Source organism: Ranitomeya variabilis, chromosome 1 (assembly GCF_051348905.1).
Source record: "Ranitomeya variabilis isolate aRanVar5 chromosome 1, aRanVar5.hap1, whole genome shotgun sequence".
NCBI classification, from domain to species: domain Eukaryota; kingdom Metazoa; phylum Chordata; class Amphibia; order Anura; family Dendrobatidae; genus Ranitomeya; species Ranitomeya variabilis.
In genome coordinates this window covers 775,841,097-775,864,705 of record NC_135232.1, presented here as the reverse complement: position 1 = coordinate 775,864,705, position 23,609 = coordinate 775,841,097, and the positions used below count along the sequence as shown (strand labels likewise).

The following is a 23,609-nucleotide window of genomic DNA, read 5'->3' as shown; positions in this document are numbered from 1 at the left end:
GTTGGAGCCTAGCAAAGCCAGCATCACCAGGCCCAGCTCTGATTGTACGATCATCATAATCCGATAGCACCAATCAAAGTGCACAGACACAATGTGACCTCAGAATGACGGCCCTGCACTTCCTCATTCTAGCTATGGACATGTGCAGAGCAGTCATAGTGCTGTTCTGTCCCACTGTTCTGGGCCTTGTGGTGCCACAGACATTTTGAAGCCTGTGCCATCACTGCTGGTGTGGCTGCTGCTTCTCCAGAAAGAAAACGTTCCCGATCCTTTCCTGAACCTTGATTTTACTAATCCCCCCCACCCACTTTCTGCCACCGAGCACTGATCAGTGACGGAAATCACTGATCAGCACTTATACTTGCCGTTTTTCAGGACTTTCTCCCCTCCCCCCCCCATTTTTTTTCTCCCCTCCCCCTCTTTGCACCCTCTCCATGCGTGCGTCTTGCAGCTGCTGATCAGACACACATCAGTGATTGACACAAGTGCCCGCTTTTGGCCAGGACTTTTTTTTTGTCCTGCCTATTTTTTTGCCCCCCTTTTTGAACCACATCCGCTCGTGCAACAGCTGTTGAGAGATGGTCGGTGACGCACATCACTGATCAGCCTCAATTTGTTTTTGTGGGGAAAAAAGAATTGAATGACTACATTGTGTGCAGAATTATTAGGCAAGTTGTATTTTAGAGGATTATTTTATTATTGATCAACAACTATGTTCTCAATCAACCCAAAAGACTCAAATATCAAAGCTTAATATTTTTGGAAGTTGGAGTGGGTTTTTTTAGATTTGGCCATCTTAGGAGGATATCTGTTTGTGCAGGTAACTATTACTGTGCAGAATTATTAGGCAACTTAATAAAAACCAAATATATTCCCATCTCACTTGTTTATTTTCAACAGGTAAACCAATATCACTGCACACAATTTAGAAATAAACATTTCTGACATGCAAAAACAAAACCCCAAAAAATTAGTGACCAATATAGCCACCTTTGTTTATGGTGACATTCAACAGCCTTCCATCCATAGATTCTGTCAGTTGCTTGATCTGTTTACGATCAACATTGCATGCAGCAGCCACCACAGCCTCCAGACACTGTTCCGAGAGGTGTACTGTTTTCCCTCCCTATAGATCTCACATTTTATGAGGGACCACAGGTTCTCTATGGGGGTCAGATCAGGTGAACAAGGGAGCCATGTCATTATTTTTTCTTGGGACCTTTACTGGCCAGCCACGCTGTGCAGTAGATGGAGGCATGTGATGGAGCATTGTCCTGCATGAAAATCATGTTTTTCTTCAACGATTCCGACTTCTTCCTGTACCACTGCTTGAAGTCGTCTTCCAGAAACTAGCAGTAGGTCTGGGAGTTGAGCTTCACTCCATCCTCAACCGAAAAGGTCCCCCAAGTTCATCTTTGATGATACCAGCCCATGCCACCCCACCTCCACCTTGCTGGAGTCTGACTCAGAGTGGAGCTCTCTGCCCTTTGCTGATCCAGCCTCTGGCCCATCAAGAGTCACACTCATTTCATCAGTCCATAAAACCTTGGAAAAGTCAGTCTTAAGCAAAAACGTCAAGACTGGGCCAAGAAATATCTTATGTTTCTTGTTCAAAGGTGGTCGTTTTTCAGCCTTCCTTGCCTTGGCCTTGTCCCTGAGTATCGCACACCTTGTGCTTTTTGTTACTCCAATAACGTTGCAGCTCTGAAATATGGCAAAACTGGTGGCAAATGGCATCTTGGGAGCTTCATGCTTGATTTTCCTCAATTCATGGGCAGTTATTTTGCGCCTTTTTTGCCCAACACGCTTCTTGCGACCCTGTTGGCTATTTGCCATGAAACACTTGATTGTTCGATGATCACGCTTCAAAAGTTTGGCAATTTCAAGACTGCTGCATCCCTCTGCAAGACATCTCACAATTTTGGACTTTTCAGAGCCCGTCAAAGTTCAGCGTTACATCCTGACACTGAAGAGAGCAGACGTGTCTGTCTGCTCTCTGCTGGATAAGGACAATAAGGCGCCATGCTAGTGGCAGCCCATTGCAGCAGGAATAGTTTTAGTTTTATTTAGGAATTATTTTTGTTATGCGTGAACCTTTTTTCTTTCTGAACCTCAGTTTTTGGAACTCTAAGGAACCTTTTCCCCAGTACCTTCTCCTTCTGAACTTGGATCCGCTGGAAGGCTTCCCTTGGATTTATGCTGAACCCTTGGATTTCCCCTTGGATGTTTGCTTCTAAACCTTGGATCCTCCGATTTGTTTCCCCTGGATGCATACTGCTACCCTCTGCTTCTGGATGTATGCTTCTGAACCTGGGTTCCTTTGAAATGTTTCCCTTGGATGTTTGCTACTACCCACAGCTATCTGGATTTACAGTGCATTTGTGATCACCTTGCAACTTAGGTCTGGTTTTTATATGCACCTACGGTCGGGTGGCCACTACCTGCCTGGGAATTGGCACAGCTATGTCTGGAGGCGTGCACTGTATGCCACCCTGCACGGACATGCTTGGTGCGACTAATATGGCCAAGGTTTTGATGGATGTCTCAAAGTCTGTTCCTAAACGTGTTGCTTACTCAAAGGGCCGACTTCTGGAGCTGCGCAGGCTAATGTCTTCTCCTGCAGTGGGTAGACCACGTGTCCCTAGTGAGGTAAGGCGACCTTCAGAGGCTGCAGAGTGGGCAAAAAACTAAAGGCAAGGCGAAGACGGTTTAAACCTGTAGTTCCGTCCATCATCATGGGGAATGTTCAATCACTGGGAAATAAGTCGGATGAACTGTTGGCATTAATACGGACCCAGAGGGATTACAAGGAATGCAGTTTGATGTGTTTTACTGAAACATGGTTATGCGGCGAGATCCCTGACTCGAGTGTTTCAGTACCAGGATTTCACATGGTCCGGGCTGATAGAGACACTATGAAGAGCGGCAAAAAAAAGGGCGGAGGAGTTATACTCTACATAAACAATGGATGGTGCAACCAGGGGCATGTGACAGTGAGGGAGCGCCATTGTTGTCCGAACATTGAACTGCTAGCTGTTGGCCTCAGACCTTACTATATTCCTAGAGAATTTTCACTTGGTACTGCAATAGGTACATACCACCAACTGCAAACCATGAGGCTGCAGGTGAAGTGCTGTCAGGAGTCATTGCTCGGCTCCAGATGAAACACCCCAACTCGCTTACTGTAATCTCTGGGGATTTTAATCGGGCTAAAATTTCAACTGCTCTACCTAAATTCTATCAATTTGTTAAATGTACAACAAGTGACAACATTATTTTGGACTTACTCTATGCGAATGTCAAGAATGCTTATTCATCGTCTACCCTGCCGCCCTTGGGGAAATCTGATCACAATCTTATACTATTGTCACCAGTCTACCAACCTGTTGTTAGAAAACAGCCTGCTACAATTAAAACAGTTAAGGCCCCGTCACACATAGCGATTTACCAACGATCATGACCAGCGATACGACCTGGCCGTGATCGTTGGTAAGTCGCTGTGTGGTCGCTGGGGAGCTGTCACACAGACAGCTCTCTCCAGCGACCAACGATCAGGGGAACGACTTCGGCATCGTTGAAACTGTCTTCAACGATGCCGAAGTCCCCCTGCAGCACCCGGGTAACCATCGGGTTACTAAGCGCAGGGCCGCGCTTAGTAACCCGATGTTTACCCTGGTTACCAAAAAAAACAAACAGTACATACTCACCATCTGATGTCCGTCAGGTCCCTTGCCGTCTGCTTCCTGCTCTGACTGAGTGCCGCCGTACAGTGAGAGCAGAGCGCAGCGGTGACGTCACTGCTGTGCTGCGCTCTCACTGTACGGCCAGATCTCAGTCAGAGCAGGAAGCAGACGGCAAGGGACCTGACGGACATCAGATGGTGAGTATGTACTGTTTGTTTTTCTTTACATTTACGCTGGTAACCAGGGTAAACATCGGGTTACTAAGCGCGGCCCTGCGCTTAGTAACCCAATGTTTACCCTGGTTACCAGTGAAGACATCGCTGGATCGGTGTCACACACACCGATTCAGCGATGTCAGCGGGACCTCAACGACCAAAAAAAGGTCCAGGCCATTCCGACACGACCAGCGATCTCACAGCAGGGGCCTGATCGCTGGTACGTGTCACACATAGCGAGATCGCTACTGAGGTCGCTGTTGCGTCACAAAACTTGTGACTCAGCAGCGATCTCGCTAGCGATCTCGCTATGTGAGACGGGGCCTTTAGAATGTGGAATCCAACAAATGAACAGGCTTTGCAGGATTGCTTTCATCTTAAGGTACCGTCACACTAGGCGATATCGCCAGCGATCCGTGACGTTGCAGCGTCCTAGGTAGCGATATCGCTGTATTTGACACGCAGCAGCGATCTGGATCCCGCTGTGAAATTGCTGGTCGCTGCTAGAAGGTCTGCACTTTATTTGGTCGCTAGGTCGCCGTGTATCGCCGTGTTTGACAGCAAAAGCGACGATACCAGCGATATTTTACACTGGTAACCAGGGTAAACATCGGGTTACTAAGCGCAGGGCCGCGCTTAGTAACCCGATGTTTACCCTGGTTACCAGCGTAAAAGTAAAAAAAACAAACAGCACATACTTACATGCGTCCCCCAGCGTCTGCTTCCTGATACTGACTGAGCTCCGGCCCTAAAGTGAAAGTGAAAGCAACAGCGGTGACGTCACCGCTGTGCTGTTAGGGCCGGAGCTCAGTCAGTGTCAGGAAGCAGACGCCGGGGGACGCAGGTGAGCATGTACTGTTTGTTTTTTTTACTTTTACTCTGGTAACCAGGGTAAACATCGGGTTACTAAGCGCGGCCCTGCGCTTAGCAACCCGATGTTTACCCTGGTTACCCGGGGACCTCGGCATCGCTGGTCGCTGGAGAGCGGTCTGTGTGACAGCTCTCCAGCGACCAAACAGCGACGCTGCAGCGATCGACATCGCTGTCGCTATCGCTGCAGCGTCGCTTAGTGTGACGGTACCCTTACAGACTGGGATGTGCTGCTTGGGACAATGGATGAGTATACAAATGTTAATGAAGTGGTTAACTTCTGCATTGATATGCTGGTGCCGGCTAAAAAGATTAGGTGTTTTGCAAACAACAAGCCATGGATAACAAAGGAATTGAAGCATTTGCTCAACAGGATAAAAAAGGCATTTAAATTAGGCGACAAAGAGGAAATTAAAATGATACAGCATGAATTGAAGTATAAAATAAAGGAGGCCCAGAAAGCCTTCAGAATTAAACTTGAAAAGAAACTGTCCCACAATAATACCAGGGAGGTTTGGTCAGGAATGAAATTACTGACTGGGCTTAAGGCAAGGTCTGATCACGGAGGAGGAAAACTGGACAAGGCTAATGAGATGAACGAGTATTTCAATAGATTTAGCAGTACATGTGTACTGCCAACTGGAAGTGGAGGGGAATTGGGTGCAAATTCTGCAACATCGATATTGGAGGAGGAGCAGACTAATTTTAGAGTATCCGAAAATGATGTGAGGAGGCAGTTTAAGTCACTTAACATTGGTAAAGCAGCAGGACCAGATGGACTCAGCTCACGTGTCCTTAAAGTTTGTGCAGACCAGCTGTGTACTGTCTTTACACTCCTATTTAATGGAAGTCTACAAACACAGAGGGTACCTGTGTTATGGAAAACTTCCTGTCTGGTGCCGGTACCCAAGACTTCTTCTCCTGCAACCCTAAATGACTATCGTCCTGTAGCCTTAACATCTCACGCTATGAAGGCCTTGGAAAGATTAGTGCTTGCTCACTTAAGACCGAGGGTTAACGCTTTTATTGATCCCCTTCAGTTTGCTTACCGACATAGATTGGGGGTGGATGATGCTATTCTTTCTCGGTTACATAGCGTACACTCATTTCTGGAGACTGACGGAACCATGGTGCGAGCGATGTTCTTTGATTTCTCGAGTGCATTTAATTCCCTGCAGCCACCTTTACTACACAAAAAGATGACTGATATGAAGGTGGAGGTGGGGATGAGAAATTGGATAACTGACTACCTATCAGATTGGCCACAGTTTGTACAGATGGGAGCAGTTGTGTCAAGCAGATTATTGAACAGTGTAGGTGCCCCCCAGGGAACGGTGCTTGCGCCCTTTCTTTTCACACTGTATACATCAGACTTTCAGTATAAATCTGATCTTTGCCACCTTCAAAAATTTTCAGATGACTCCGTGATTGTGCGATGTATTAGGGGAGATCGGGGGGGATGAGGAATATAGAAGGGTGGTGTTGAATTTTGTGGATTGGTGCAATGGTAACTATCTACAACTAAATGTTAAGAAAACCAAGGAGTTGGTGGCCAACTATAGCAGGATTAAGTTGGAATGCTTACCGATCACTATTGCTGGTCAGGAGGTAGAGCAGATGGAGAGTTATAAATATTTGGGGGCCCATTTGGACAGCAAACTGGACTGGAGATGCAACTCAGAGACTGTCTACAAGAAGGGGATGAGCAGATTGTATTTCCTAAGGAAACTGAGGTCTTTTAATGTGTGCAGCAAAATGTTAGAAATGTTCTACCAGTCTGTGGTGGCAAGTGCCATCTTTTTTGCAATCACATGCTGGGGTAATAGTGTGCGGGCCTCTGATGCTAATAAGCTGAATAAGCTTATCAAAAAGGCAAGCTCTGCTGTCGGCTGCAATCTGGACTCTTTTGAGGAGGTAGTGGAGAGAAGAACTCTGAAAAAGTGTATGGCAATTATGAACAATAATGCACATCCACTATATGAGCTATTCATGAGACAGAAGAGCACCTTCAGTAACCGGCTAATACTTCTAAGGTGTAAGAAGGAAAAATATAGGAAATCGTTTGTGCCAACTGCTATGGGGATGTACAACAATAACATTAGGGTTAAATCATCAAGGTGAATGTCTACTTTATTCCTTCTACTTTTCAGTTCACCCGCGGTGTATGTCCTATTCTAATGTATAATGTTCTTCTGTCAACAAACTGTCATGTCAATTAAGTAATTCATTTTATGATTCTTATGATGTAAGTTGTGCTGCTGTGATACTATAATTTCCCACGGGATCAATAAAGTGTATCGTATCGTATCGTATCGTAAATCTTTCTTCTGACCCATTTTGCCAAAGGAAAGGAAGCTACCTAATAATTAAGCACACCTTATATAGGGTGTTGATGTCATTAGACAACACCTCTCCTCATTACAGAGATGCACATCACCTGATTTACTTAATTGGTAGTTGGCTCTCAGGCCTGAACAGCTTGGAGTAGGACAACATGTATAAAAAGGATCATGTGATCATGCCTAATAATTCTGCACACAGTGTACATTAGGGACAGTAAAAATATGCTGTAGTAATCAGCGTCTACTACAGTATTTTTTTTACTGAATATAGTCAGTGTAGTGAAAATATGTATTTGTATGGATGTATGACCGGCAATACCGTAAATTAGCATCAGTTTTTAGGCTTCAGCTCTTCACAAAGGTCATAACTAGTGATGACTGAGTATACTCGTTGCTCGGGTTTTCCCGAGCACGCTCGGGTGATCTCCGAATTTTTGTTGGTGCTCGGAGATTTAGGTTTCGTCTCGCCTCAGCTGATTTACGGCTGCTGGACAGCCTGAATACATGTGGGGATTCCCTAACAGGCATTCCTCGCATGTATTCAGCCTGTCTAGCAGCGTAAATCATGCAGCTGAGGCGAGAAAAAAAACGAAATCTCCGAGCACTAACAAATGCTCGGAGATCACCCGAGCAACGAGTATACTCGCTCATCACTAGTCATAACCTATGTTATCTTGACCCCATTTCCCACTTTCTGATGCCTTTGAAGGAAGATGCCAAATGGGACCTAGTGCAGCCTGACACTTTCTATTTACCATGGGAAAGAAAGGTTACGTCAAAGAGCATTTAGACAGGAAAAAAAATGTATTCATTGGGAAGTAGCCATGGTCCACTCACAAACCAGGAATCAGAATATTAACATGACAGGCTGGTCTAAAAATCTGATCTCCAGGCTAAGCCTGTAACTTGGGCTCTACACACAAAGTTATTCACAGATTGAGGGCATCCAAGCTGATGTGATCCATTTCATACTCCCTCCCTCCTCAAGGAACAGAATATCAGACTGCAAAGTTTAGAATCTTCTAAGGGGTACTTCCGTCTGTGTCACGGAAATCCCGCGTCGCTGATTGGTTCTCCAGTCAGTGCTCCCTCCCTACTCCCCTCCAGTCAGCGCCAGTGTGTCGCCCCATCCCGGACCAACTTTTTACTATTGATGCTGCCTATGCAGCATCAATAGTAAAAAGATATAATTTAAAAAATAATAATAATAAAAAAAAATTGTGCTATTCTCACGTTCCGACGCCCACCGATGCGCGATGCTCCCGCCAGCAGCAGACACCGATGCACGAGACCGCTAAGTCATCTAGGTAATTTCGCAATGCATCACTGGGAACGGAAGCTGGCGGCAGCATCGCGCGCATCATCGCTGAACGCCGGAAGGTGAGTATATAACTTTTCTTTTTTCATTTTTTTTTTTTTTTTTAACAGGGATATGGTGCCCACACTGCTATATATTACGTGAGCTGTGTTATATACTACGTGGGCTGTCTGTGTTACGGGGGCTGTGCTATATACTACGTGGGCTGTGCTATATACTACGTGGGCTGTGCTATATACTACGTGGGCTGTGCTATATACTACGTGGGCTGTGCTATATACTACGTGGGCTGTGCTATATACTACGTGGGCTGTGCTATATACTACGTGGGCTGTGCTATATACTACGTGGGCTGTGCTATATACTACGTGGGCTGTGCTATATACTACGTGGGCTGTGCTATATACTACGTGGCTGTGCTAAGCGCGACGTACATACATACATATGCTAGAATACCCGATGCGTTAGAATCGGGCTACCATCTAGTATTTAATAACTTTTGTATATTTGTATGTCACTTTATTTCCATATGTTTTATACCCTTTTATTCTAAGCACTGTACCTTTTCTATTAAAGCTTAAAAGACTTAAATAAGTTTGAACCTTGTATGCTCCAAAAGAATCCATAGCCTTAGAGTGTATGATCCTGGCAGACATTAGTAGTAGTACTTCCGGTACTACTCGTGTGTTCGGTGAGTGGTGGCAGCGTGTGAGAAGCAGGGTAGCGTGGTCTGTGTCAGGGTGTGATTTATGCTCCCAGAGGTTGAATGCTGGATTGAGTAGATTAACCCTTGCAAGGGCAACCCCTAGTCAGAAGCAGAGAAGCGGGTACCTGACAAATTGGTGGCAGCACTGGGATAGAATTTCTATTAGAGAATTAGTGCATGGTTTACGCAATGATTCACTGTACTAAACAATTGGTATCCTTGCGAGGAGTGCACCAGTTCTACAAGGTTCAACTTAGACATACTTGCAAACAGTTTCCAGTCCCAGTTTTTCTTTTCTTTGGCAAAAGGGTAATCATTGATATGGCAGCCCTGTACAAGCAGAGCAAGGAGGCTCCAATCGCCCTCTGAGCAGAGAGGAATAGAGACCGCCAACAAATCCAAGGAACTGCTGATACGCGCCTTGGTCGAGCAGGCCAGAGCAAAATACTGAAGCACCTGGCCAAAGAAAGAGTCCACCTCAGAGCGGCCCAGCAATGCCAGTTCTTGCAACGGAGATACCTTCTGGAAGTGTCAGTAATGCGAGTGCTGAGAAGCATATAAAATTACAAATGGCCTTACAACAGCTGGGAACAAGTGATCCCAATCTGCACCTGCAGCTTATTCTACAGTATCGAGAGGCTGCAGAACGCCGGGACTGGGATGAGACAAAGGCTGAATAAAGCCGGGAGGAGAGAGATTTTAAGCTTCAGATGGCTCAAATAGAGAGGGGTAACAGTCCTCAACTAACCCCCTCCCAGGATATAAATCCAAGAAGACCATGTTTGGAAAACATCTCTGTGATGGAGAAGAATATGGACACTTCCTTTCCTTCGGGGGTTTGAAAAAAAATGAGGTCGTAACTCTGGAACGCTTCAACAAATCCCGTTGATTCTGAGATTGTTTATTGTGACATATTGAATTTTATGATAGTGGTAAAATTTCTTTATAGTTCTCTGAAGGTACTGATGCCACCACAGCACATCAAGTTAGGCCTCATCAAGCCATTTTTCACGGCTCTTGACAAGGAGTCAGCAGCTTTCAAGAACCTTCAAAATCTCTTTCCAAAGCTGTTGGAGGCAAAGGTCAAGGCTGGTATCTTCGTGGGCCTGTCGGACCGCAGATCATGAAGATCATAGAATGTGACAAGTTTGCCAAGCTGCTGAACAGGACGGAGAAAGCAGCTTGTACCAGTTTCGTTGCAGTGGTTCATGGCTTCCTGGGTAATCACAAGGCTGAAACCTATGTGCAGTTGGTTCAGACTCTCAGAAAGAATTACGCCATAATGGGATGCAGAATGTCTCTCAAAGTCCATATCATTGACGCTCATCTTCACAAGTTCAAGGAGAACATGGGAGCTTACTCAGAGGAGCAAGACGAGCGCTTTCATCAAGATATATTGGTCGTTACCAAGGACAGTATAACAAAAACATGATGGGGGACTACATTTGTGGGCTTTTTCGAGAAAACAATTTGCAGTACACTCGCAAATCTAGAAAAAAAATGCTTTTTTCTGGATCTTTTTGAGTGATTTTTGACTGCCTTTGTCTATTTACCATGCAAGTGTTGTTTTTATCAGACTGCATGAACGAAAATATAATTTCCTTTTTTTGCCACAAATGCAAAATTTTTCTGGCATGTGGTCTTAAAATCAAAGCTTGTGCTGAATGTAGTTGTTTTTCCATAGTCTTTAAACATAAGCAGTTGAAATTTTACACTTGGAAGCCAGGAACAAAAATTGTGTTAGGCTGGTTTCACACTTGCGTTTTGATCTGCAGCGTTTTTGCCCAAAAAAACGCATGCGTTTTTTTGTGCATGCGTTTTGCCGCGTTTGTCAACGCATGCGTTTTTTATCTGCTTGCGTTTGATTGCAGAAATGCAACATGTAGTAATTTCTAGAGGCTTTTTTTGCGGCAAAAAAACATATTGCTGTCTATGTAAACGCATGCGTTTTTAAGCACATGCGTTTGTTTGCGTTAAAAACGCATGCGTTTTTATAGAAAAAAACCAAAACACACACTGAAAAGCCACCCCCCACCATCAAGGTGATAAAGGGATCCAAACCCTAACCCTAACCCTAGGGATCCTAACCCTACCCCTAACCCTAACCCCACGCCTAACCCTAGGGATCCTAACCCTAACCCTAGCTATTTCCATTTATAGTGGGTTTTTCTTGTTGATTTTGATGATTGGCAGCTGTCACACACTTCTCAGCATGCGTTTAAAAAACGCAAACGCAGGAAAAACGCATGTAAACGCGGCAAAACGCCGCGTTTTTTTTACAGCATGCAAAAACGCATGCGTCTAAAAAACGCAGCGTTTGCATGCGTTTTTTCACCACCTGCGTTTTTTTTTAAAAAACGTTGCAGATCAAAACGCAAGTGTGAAACCAGCCTGACATAGTGTAATTGGCGGATGCCATGTCGTGTCTGGAGAGCTCCTGATGTGCTTAAACAGTGGAAACCCCCCACAAGTGACACCATTTTGGAAACTAGACCCCTTAGGAAACTTATCTAGATGTGTATGGAGCACCTTGAACCCACAGGTGCTTCATAGAAGTTTATAACGTTAACCCGTAGAGGGGGGGGGGAAATCAAACTTTTCCTAGATAAATCTTTTTTAGCTCAAATTTTGCATTTTCATTACGGTAACAAGACAAATTGCTCCATACAATTTGTTGTGCAATTTCTCCTGAGTAAGCTGATACCCAATATGTGGAGGAATACTACAGCAGAGCTCGGAAGGGAAGGAGCGTCATTTGACTTTTTGAATGCAAACTTTGATGGAATAATTGGCGGACACCATGTCACATTTGAAGAGCCCCTGACGTGCCAAACAGTGGAACCCCCCCACAAATGACACTATCTTGGAAACTAGGAGCTTATCTACATGTGCCCTGAGAACCTTGAACCACCCGGGTTTATAACGTTAAGCTGTGAAAACAAACAAACAAACAACAAACATAAAAAACGTTTTTAGCTACAAATTTTGTATTTTCACAAGGGTAAAAGGAGAAATGGACCCCAAAGTTTCTTGTGCAGTTTCTCCTGAGTTCACTAATACCCCATATGTGGTCAAAAACTACTTTTGAAGCACAGTGCAAAGCTAAGAAGGGAAGTAGCGCCATATTAGAGTGCAGACTTTGCTGCACTGGTTTGAGGGTGCCATGTTACATTGGCAGAACCCCTAAGGTACCAGAACAGCAGAATCCCCTATAAGTGCCCTCTTTTACCAATTAAACCGCTCAATGAATTAATCTAAGGGTGCAGTGCTTATATTGACATCACAGGTGTGTCACTTTTATACCATTGGGCAATGAAGAAAAAATAATTTACATTTTTACCACCAAGATTGTGTGTTAGCCCTAAGTTTTACATTTTCCCACTGGGAAATGAGTAAAATTGCACCAGAATTTGTCCCACAATTTCTACGGAACGTGGCAATACTCCATATGTGGCTTTACAGTACTACTTTGCCATAGAGACACTCGGGAGGGATGGAGCGCCATTTGCCTCCTGGACCACAGATTTTCCTAGAATAGTTTGCAGATTCCATATAAAGAGCCCCTACGTGCTAGAAAAGCAGAATCCCTCCTCAAGTGACCCCAATCTGGAAATTATACCCCTTTGGGAACTTATCTACAGGTGTAGTGACGATTTTGACTCCATGGGTGTTTTCCAGAAACAAGCAGCACTGGATGTTGCTGAGTGAAAATTGCTAACTGCCGTTATAGTGACCAGTACGATGTAGTGCCTGTACATTATGCCAAACCCGTGCTTCTTGAGACACAGACCTGTAAATTAGGGGGGCTCTCATCGCTACAGAAATACCAAACGTGGGCGCTAAACGTGTTTTAGGCACACGGGCTCAGAAGGCACGGGGGGCATTTGGAATTGGGGAGCGGAGAATTTGCTGAATTTCTTTTGGGGAGCGAGGAGCCATTTCGCTTTTCCATCACCTTTGTGCTACCAGTAACGTGAAAGCCCCCAATATTTCCGTTAACAGATGACAGACCTGAGTGGGGACTTGCTTTTTCTGTGGATTAAGTTGAAGCTTTTATTGGAAACATTTTACATAATGTTTGGGATCACATTTATCCAGCGCGCTACTGATATAGAAGGGTTAATATTTTGCGTTTAAGCCCTTTCTGCCATTGGATGTACTATTCCATCTATGTGGGGTGGGCATTACTTCCCAAGGACGGAATAGTATGTCCAGTGCGATCGGCCACGCTCACGGGGGGAGCGTGGCCGGGTGTCAGCTGACTATTGCAGCTGACATCCGGCACTATGTGCCAGGAGCGGTCACGGACCGCCCCCGGCACACTGTGATCAAACATGATCGCAGTGTTTTGGCGGTACAGGGAAGCATCGCGCAGGGAGGGGGCTCCCTGCGTGCTTCCCTGAGACCTTCGGAGCAACGCGATGTGATCGCGTTGCTGCAAGGGTCTCTTACCTCCTCCTCCCTGCAGGCCCGGATCCAAAATGGCCGCGGGGCTGCATCCGGGTCCTGCAGTGAGGTGGCTTACCAGCGCCTGCTCAGAGCAGGTGCCGGGAAGCCTCCCTGCTGTGCATGTCAGATCGCTGATCTGACACAGTGCACAGCAAAGTGTCAGATCAGCGATCTGTCACTTTACTGTGATGTCCGCCCCTGGGGCAAAGTAGAAAAGTAAAAAAAAACAACAAAAAAAAAAAATTACATGTATGAAAAAAAAAACAAAAAAAACCCCCCTAAATAAATTTAAAAAAATTGTTCCAATACATTCCTTTATCTAAATTAAAAAAAACAATAAAAGTAAACATTTAGTATCGCCGCGTCCGTAACGACCCGACCTATAAAACTGTCCCACTAGTTAACCCCTTCAGTGAACACCGTAAAAAAAAAAACACACTTTATCATACCGCCGAACAAAAAGTGGAATAGCACGCAATCAAAAAGACGGATATAAATAACCATGGTACCGCTGAAAACGTCATCTTGTCCCGCAAAAAACGAGCCACCATACAGCATCATCAGCAAAAAAATAAAGTTATAGTCCTCAGAATAAAGCGATGCAAAAATAATTTTTTTCTATAAAATAATTTTTTTATGTTTTGGCACTTTTATACGATAAAAACTATGTAAATAAGGTATCGCTGTAATCGTACTGACCCAAAGAATAAAACTGCTTTATCCATTTTACCAAACGTGGAACTGTATAAACATCCCCCCCCCCAAGAAAATCATGAATAGCTGGTTTTTGGTCTTTCTGCCTCACAAAAATCGGAATAAAAAGCGATCAAAAAATGTCACATGCCCAAAAATGGTACCAATAAAAACGTCAACTCGTCCCGCAAAAAACAAGACCTCACATGACTCTGTGGACCAAAATATGGAAAAATTATAGGTCTCAAAATGTGGTAACACAAAAATTATTTTTTGCAATAAAAAGCGTCTTTTAGTGTGTGACAGCTGCCAATCATAAAAATCCGCTAAAAAACCCGCTATAAAAGTAAATCAAACCCCCCATCATCACCCCCTTCGTTAGGGAAACATAAATTTAAAAAAAAAAAAATTGATTTATTTCCATTTTCCCATTAGGGCTAGGGTTAGGGTTGGGGTTAGGGCTAGGGTTGGGGCCAAAGTTAGGGTTGGGGCTAAAGTTAGGGTTTGGATTACATTTACGGTTGGGATTAGGGTTAGGGGTGTGTCAGGGGTTGTGGTTAGGGTTACGGTTGGGATTAGGGTTAGGGGTGTGTTTGGGATAGGGTTTCAGTTAGAATTGGGGGTTTCCACTGTTTAGGCACATCAGGGCTCTAGAAACGCGACATGGCGTCCGATCTCAATTCCAGCCAATTCTGCGTTGAAAAAGTAAAACAGTGCTCCTTCCCTTCCGAGCTCTCCCGGGCGCCAAAACAGGGGTTTACCCCAACATATGGGGTATCAGCATACTCAGGACAAATTGGACAACAACAATTGGGGTCCAATGTCTCTTGTTACCCTTGGGAAAATAAAAATTTTGGGGGGGCTAAAAAAAACATTTTTGTGGGAAAAAAATTAATTTTTATTTTCACGACTGCGTTATAAACTGTAGTGAAACACTTGGGGGTTCAAAGCTGTCAAAACACATCTAGATAAGTTCCTTAGGGGGTCTACTTTCCAAAATGGTGTCACTCGTGGGGGGTTTCAATGTTTAGTTACATCAGGGGCTCTGCAAATGCAATGTGACGCCTGCAGACCAATCCATCTAAGTCTGCATTCCAAATGGCGCTCCTTCCCTTCCGAGCTCTCCCATGCGCCCAAACGGTGGTTCCCCCCACATATGGGGTATCAGCGTACTTAGGAAAAATTGGACAACAACTTTTGGGGTCCAATTTCTTCTCTTACCCTTGGGAAAATAAAATATTGGGGGCTAAAAATAATTTTTGTGGGAAAATTTTTATTTTTACGGCTCTACATTATAAACTTCTGTGAAGCACTTGGTGGGTCAAAGTGCTCACCACACATCTAGATAAGTTCCTTAGGGGGTCTAGTTTCCAAAATGGTGTCACTTGTGAGGGGTTTTAATGATTAGGCACATCAGGGGCTCTCCAAACGCAACATGGCGTCCCTTCTCAATTCCTGTCAATTTTGCATTGAAAAGTCAAACGGCACTCCTTCCCTTCCGAGCTCTCCCTTGCGCCCAAACAGTGGTTTACCCCCACATATGGGGTATCCGCGTACTCAGGACAAATTGTACAACAACTTTTGGAGTCCATTTTCTCCTGTTAGGCTAGGTTCACATTGCGTTAGGGCAATCCGTTTAGCGCATAGCGCTAACGCAATGTCACTTTAGGGATTGCGTTTGCCGATCCCGCTAGTGCAGATGCCCGATCTGCGCTAGCAAGGAACGGACCTCGGACGCTGCAAGCAGCGTCCGAGGTCCGTCCGAAAATAACGGGACATCGCTAGCGTGTGCCGAAAATGGCACGCGCTAGCGATGCGTTGGCGACCCGTTAGCACATTGCTGTCAATGGGTGCGCTAACGGACCCGTTACATGGTGCTAATTGCGACAATTTCGCCATGTAACGGAGTCTGCTAGCGGACACCCATTAACGCAATGTGAACCTAGCCTTACCCTTGGTAAAATAAAACAAACTGGAGCTGAAGTACATTTTTTGTGAAAAAAAGTTATGTTATTTATTCTTTTTTTTTTTTTAAAACATTCAAAAAATTCCTGTGAAACACCTGAAGGGTTAATAAATTTCTGGAATGCGGTTTTGAGCACCTTGAGGGGTGCAGTTTTTAGAATGGTGTCACACTTAGTTATTTTTTATCATATAGACCCCTCAAAATGACTTCAAATGTGATGTGGTCCCTAAAAAAAATGGTGTTGTAAAAATGAGAAATTGCTGGTCAACTTTTAACCCTTATAACTCCCTATCAAAAAAAATTTTTGGTTCCAAAATTGTGCTGGTGTAAAGTAGACATGTGGGAAATGTTACTTATTAAGTATTTTGTGTGACATATCTCTGTGATTTAAGGGCATAAAAATTCAAAGTTGGAAAATTGCGAAATTTTCAAATTTTTTGCCAAATTTCCATTTTTTCACAAATAAACGCAGGTAATATCAAATAAATTTTACCAATAACATGAAGCCCAATATGTCACAAGAAAACAGTGTCAGAATCACTGGGATCCGTTGAAGCATTCCAGAGTTATAACCTCATAAAGGGACAGTGGTCAGAATTTTAAAAATCGGCTCGGTCATTAACGTGCAAACCACCATTGGGGGTAAAGGGGTTAATAGCTAGAATTTGCTAGAATTTGTTCTTATGATGCACTAATCTTGTAGTCTCCGATTGAAGGATTATACACTTCTTATCTTATGTTTTCAATGGTCGACAAACAGCATGTTCTGGGTACATGGTAAATAAAGGTCAGCATGACCCAGGGTAACGGGGGAGGGGGTACATGAGCTACATTTGCTGTAAATGGTATAAAATACTGCATCTTGCTCCATTAAATCATATAAAGTGACTTGCTCGAAAGCTGTGTGCAGTTTCCTTTTTCTCCAAGCGTGCTGGTCAATGAAGGGTGTAACTTCACAATTTGACCTCACTGGTGATCTGGCTATCTGACTCTGGGTCAGAACAGAAACAGCTACAACACTACTTTGAGCACTTACTTTGGGGTTTCTATCTAAAACTCAGAGACATGATTCAGATGAAACCCCAGAGGGATCCATTCACTATAATGAGGCAGGAGATTTACTCTGGACTCCATCTGGCCTCTGTTCAGCGGTCTCCTTTTTTGAGAAGTGCACAAAACTGTGGCCAACGGCACTTTAATGCAATCCTAAAAAGACAGACACCACCGGATCACAGGTCCTATGGCATCCACAGTGCCACATTATAGGGAATTTTCGTTGGGGGTTCTGTCTGAATCACGTATTTCAAAGATTTACAAGGAAACTCCGATGTAAGCACAGCGCAGGATAAATGTGCGCCCAGCCTTACTGAGATCTTTGGGAGGCAGAATGATAAAATGAACAGCAGGTGAAGAATTGGTTTTATTTATTTCTTACGCCGTTCGTTGTGCAGTATAAGTGATTAGGCAAGTTTATTCTTCGTAGTCGTTGCAATTACAGCGATATCAGATTTATATCGGGTTTTTATGTTAGGCTGCTGTCACACACTAAAAGATGCTTTTTATTGTACATTACCATATTTTGAGCGCTATCATTTCTTTCACATTTCGGCCGACAGTCATGAGGGCTTGTTTTTTTGCGGGACGAGCTGACGTTTTTATTAGTACCATTTCCGGGAACATGACATATTTTGATCGCTTTCTATTCTCTATGGGAGAGAGAAAGAACAAAAACCAGCAATTCAGGAATTGCTTTTTGTTTTTTTGGGCGCCCAGCAGGCGCTCACAAGCCACCTGCCCTGCAGGACCTGGAAGGACCTTGCGGCCATCTTGGGGCGGGGGACTCTATGGAGACCAACTAACATAGAAAAAACTCAGAAAAAATACATACCAAGAGATACAGCCTTCCTAATACCCTGTCTGATGACAAATGCACACTTAGCAGGATGCAGCATTTGTCATCAGACAGGGTATTAGGAAGGCTGTATCTCTTGGTATGTATTTTGACTCTATGGAGACCATCAGGCAACGCGATCGCATTGCGTTGTCCTGATGGAAGCACGATGGGAACCCTCTCCCTGTGCAATGCCCCTCTGTGTCGCTGATCATGGGCGTTGCTGAGGGGTGTAAGCTGACACCCGCACGCGATTGCCGCGGCGCTGAGCGTGAGGCCACGCTGTAGTAGTACTACTGTTTGCGGGAATGCATCTGCCGCAGAGCAGTACAGCGCATGTCGGGAAGGAGTTAAAAGTACAATGTCTCTTGGAGGAAGGAAGGGCAAAAAAAGAAGCGCAAAGAAAAAAAAAAATTGCCCAGTACTTAGAGGGTTAAAGAAAACAAATATAAATATTTTTTAATATACATGTTAACCTAACCTTTTGCAGCTCTAAGCGGTTATCTTCCTGGATTAGTTTGTTCCGATCTTTCAAATCTTTTTCATTGAGGTGTCCAATTCCTTTCTTCTCCAGCGCCTATAAAAACACAAGAGCTTTGATGAGATAAGACTATATACTGTTATACAACACATATATTTAATTATGGAGTAATCTAACCTTGCTCCAGATAAAAGTGCCCAGCAGGTTATTATCTCCAAATGGGTTGTCTGTATTGGTGTACCCCATGTACTCCTCACCCCAGCCCATCTTCTCTCGCTTCTTGCGTTCTTTCGCTTCCTTCTTGGCTAGCCGCCTGGCTCGCTTTTCTTCTGGAGCCTCCATTGCCTTCATCATCTCTCTTTTTGCCTTCTTCTCCTCTTTTAGTTTCAACTGTTCTTGCAGGCTCAGGCCAGAGTCGGATAAATCACTAGGGCTCTGTGATCTAGCAGGAGATGAAGACGAGACAGAAGACATGCTGCACCTTGACCTTGATTTTCGCGCCCTGCTGTTCTCATCCTCTGATGAAGATTTTTGTTTCTTATCTTTCTCTTTGCTTCTTTTTCTAACTTTCCTTTCACCAGAAATAGACCTTAAATACATTCATAAAGGAATTATTAGAAAAAGCATTAATACTCTCAGAAAGGCATTATTAAATACATTATGCTTCTAAAGGGTATCAGCACGACTTCACCCCCAAACTAATGGGCATGTAAGTCTTTCAAAGACAAGTGCAGCAATATTGTTACATGGCCAGTCCGCTCGTACCTGAGAAATCAGCGTGTCTATTGATATGCAAATGGCTACGGTAGATCTGAAGCCTCTGTCACTCCAGCTCTATTCCTCATCCAGAGCTGCCTCCTCCTCGACTGACGGCTCATTTGCCTGAAATCACATCATAGAGGCTGTCAGTCAAGCAGGAGGAGAAGGCAGTGTTTGGGTCAGGGAATAGAACTGGAGTGACAGAGGCTTCATATCTACCATAGCCATTTACATATGAATACAAACACTGATTTCTTAGTAATTGTGAAATGGACTGGCCATGTAAAGGTATTGCTGGAGTTGTCTTTGAAAGTGCTATATGTACATATAAATAGTTTGGAGTGCAAAGTCATGCTGACAAATTGTCTTTAAGGGATTGATTACACAACAAAACGGTGGACAGAACACGGTTCCACAAGGCTGCTGCGATTCTTCCACCATTTCCCAGTGTACAATCACTTTATCTTGCAGGAAAAAAGCCATTTTACCTGTAAAACCATAGCAATATTATCATGGGGTTTTGCAAGTGAAAAAGCAGTCTCCTTGCAAGATTAAGTGATTTTAATGTTTCCCTGCACAAAGACGGCAGCGGCATAGGGCTGTGGTTAAAAGTCGCAGCATGACAGCTGCGTGTGACTGCAGAATGAGAGTTGCAATTACTTAATAGTTATGATAAGACGATTACGCTCTACGTCTGTAATTGTCACATTGCTCAGTGGCCTGATTTCTGGGGTAGTTTGTCCCCCACTATTCTCTTTGCAGCGCTGGGGTCCTGGGTTCAAATCCCACCAAGGACAACATCTGCAAGGAGTTTGTATGTTCTCCCTGTGTTTGTGGGGATTTCCTCTGGGTTCTCCGGTTTCCTCCCACACTCCAAAGACATACTGATAGGGAATCTAGATTGTGAGCCCCAATGGGGACAGTGATGATAATGTCTGTAAAGCGCAGTGGAATTAATGGAGCCATATAAGTGAGTAAAATAAATAAAAAATAAAAAGTGTATGTATCTTTTTTGATTTTGATATTTAGTTTTTCAAATATTTTTTTCTGATGCTCTAGACAGAATGTATATTTATACTTGTTATCGATCCTAAATATTACCATTAGTCCCTGTTTGGCGTAACTTTAACACCAAAGCCCGTTTTTACCTACTGACCAGGCCAGCGTGTCCTGGATTCATGGCTGAGCGGTTACATCATGCCACTGCTCAGCCATGTAATCTAGCAGATGTAATGTAGCAGAGCTGGACTTCTTCATGGGACAAATGGATTGTAGTCGGAGAGGAAAGGAATATTTATTTTATTATGTTAATTTTTACAGTAATCTACTATATAATTGTCTAAGGGGTACTTCCGTCTGTCTTTCTGTCCCGGAAATCCCACGTCGCTGATTGGTCGCAGCCGCCAGGCCGCGACCAATCAGCGACGGGCACAGTCTGGCTGAGAATTAGTCCCTCCCTACTTCGGTCCAGTCAGTGCCCGGCGCCCGCTCCATACTCCCCTCCAGTCAGCGCTGACACAGGGTTAATGGCAGCGTTAACGGACCGCGTTATGCCGCGGGTAATGCACTCCGTTAACGCTGCTATTAACCCTGTGTGACCAACTTTTTACTATTGATGCTGCCTATGCAGCATGAACAACGGCGGGTGAGTATATAACCTTTTTTTATTTTTTTTAACAGGGATATGGTGCCCACACTGCTATATACTGCGTGGGCCGCGCTCTATACTGCATGGGCCGCGCTCTATACTGCGTGGGCCGTGTCTTATACTGCGTGGGCCGCGCTCTATACTGCGTGGGCCGTGTCTTATACTGCGTGGGCCGCGCTCTATACTGCGTGGGCCGTGTCTTATACTGCATGGGCCGCGCTCTATACTGCGTGGGCCGTGTCTTATACTGCGTGGGCCGCGCTCTATACTGCGTGGGCCGTGTCTTATACTGCGTGGGCCGCGCTCTATACTGCGTGGGCCGTGTCTTATACTGCGTGGGCCGCGCTCTATACTGCGTGGGCCGTGTCTTATACTGCGTGGGCCGCGCTCTATACTGCGTGGGCAGTGTCTTATACTGCGTGGGCTGTGTCATATACTGCGTGCCTGCTATATACTTCATGGCTCCTATATACTACGTGGCCTGTGCTATATACTATGTGGCTGCTATATACATACATACACTAGAATACCCGATGCGATAGAATCGGGCCACCATCTAGTAAATGAATAAATGGGGGAAAAAAAAAAAAAAGAGGGTGGGTGGGTTTAGGTTTATTTCATATAAAAGGAGTTTTTTTTTTTGTTTTTTTTCAATTGAAGGACTTTATTCTTCCTGTGTATTTTTCACCATATGACTGTGGGGTTAGTAATGGGGTCGTCTTATAGACGCCTCTCCATTATTAACCCCTGGGCTTGACCTCAGTGGCCATAAAACAGCTGACATCAACCCCAACTCCATTACCTCACTTAACACCACACCAAGGCAAGTGGGAAGAGCGAGGATAAGCGCCAGATTTAGCGCATCCCCCTTCGTAAACTAACTAGTAAAGGCTAAGCAAACAGCGGTTACTAAATAGCCAGGGAAACTTTTGGGATATTGTCCCCTTTCCCAGATTAGTTAGATCAACCCAGCCGTGGGCTTTCCCTCTGCTGGTTATCAAGATTACGCTTAAGACTGCTCCAGTGGGCGCAAAATACAAATCCCATCATTGTCACCTGGCCGCGCTGAGCTCAGGGAGACCAGGCGACAAGGATCCGAGCTGTCCTCAGAACCCGGTGCCTGGGAACAGAGCGAACTGTACTCCTTTTCCCAGGCATCCGTGTGACATCAGTGTGCATGACCTTTTGCGGCCCATAATGCTCATAATAAACATTTGAATGGGTCTGTGTGTATAAGTGTCTCCGGTGAAGGAGTCCTAAGTCTGAGACTTTTTTTTAGTGATACATTGTACATTATGTTAGCTGTAAATTTATGTTGATACAATTTGCATTTATTTTTGAAAATATTGGATATTTGATGAAAATTTAGAAAAGGTCACAATTTTCAAACTCTGAAGATTAATGCCCTCAAAACAGGTAGTGATAGCACAAAGTAGTTAATAAATAACATTTACCACGTCTACTTTACATAAACATCACTTTTGAAACAAGTTAGAGGTGTTAAACCTTTAGCAATTTTTAAGTTAGGGCCTATGTCAGAAAACTCCCAAAGGTGAAACCTTTAAGAATTAAGGCACAGTGTAAGGAAAAAAAATGACAATTTTTTTTTTTCCATAAAAATGCTGCTTTAGCCCCAAAATTTTCATTTTTCACAAAAATCATAGAAAATGAATCTCACAAAAACTGACTTTTCGAGCACAAATATGGCTAGAAAATAAAGCAGATGCCATTTCATATTTGTATCACATACTAGGTGCCGAAAAAGAATCCGCCCCACCAACTGACATCATTTTGGAAACTAAACCCCTCAAAGAATCTAAGGGAGCGATGAGCATTTTGATTCCATGGGTACTTCATGCAATTTTATGACATTGGTTCTCGAAAATGAAACATTAATAGTTTTGCACAAAAAGTTTCTTTAGCCCCAAATTTTAATTTTCGCAAAAGTAAGATAATACGGCCCCCAAAATTTGTTGTGCAATTACTCCAGAGTATGTCAACACCCCATACGTGGCAGTAAACTACTGTTCAGGTATGATAGATGCTACTGGCAAGGCGGCAACTTTTTTTTCTCACTAGCAAGATGGCCCCCCTGTACAGTAGCAGCAATCTGAACGCTGATACTGCGCAGGCACGGCCGGCACCATTATTAAGCCCTTAACGGCCGCCAATATGCCTTTTAACTGCGGTAGTTAAGGGTACTTAAACCACAGCGCCGTTAATTAACGGTGCAGTGGAAAAAGTCTATAGCGCCCCCCAGAGTTGGATTTTCGCCGGGGTCTCGGCTGCTGGGGGTAGCTGAGACCCCAGAGAACATGATTCGGGTCGTTTTCACCGACCCCTGGGTTGCGAATGTCGGTATTGCTTCCCCTCCCCGATGGGCACCGCCATCTTCTCCCGGGAAGAAAATGGTGGGCGCATGCGCAGTGCACAAACCTGGCAGACCTCGGGGTCTCGGTTGCTGGGGGTAGCCGAGACCCCAGGAAATATGATTCGGGTCGGTTTATACTGACCCCGGTTTTGCGATGTGCCATTTAATTTCTCTCTCCTCTGATGTGATCACACATCAGAGGAGAAAAAATAGGGTC

The 23,609-nt window shown here is 44.3% G+C and overlaps 1 protein-coding gene across 1 annotated transcript in view; it reads right to left on the bottom strand.

The window, feature by feature from the left end:
* The window catches only part of CACTIN (cactin, spliceosome C complex subunit), a 53,744-nt gene that overhangs the window by 16,999 nt on the left and 13,136 nt on the right, over positions 1 to 23,609 (bottom strand). The window contains exons 2-3 of the mRNA XM_077271957.1: positions 18,792 to 19,203; positions 18,615 to 18,710 (exon numbers count right to left, since the gene is read on the bottom strand). Coding sequence (XP_077128072.1) covers positions 18,615 to 18,710; positions 18,792 to 19,203 — 508 coding nt within the window. The remainder of the gene's footprint in view (positions 1 to 18,614; positions 18,711 to 18,791; positions 19,204 to 23,609) is intronic.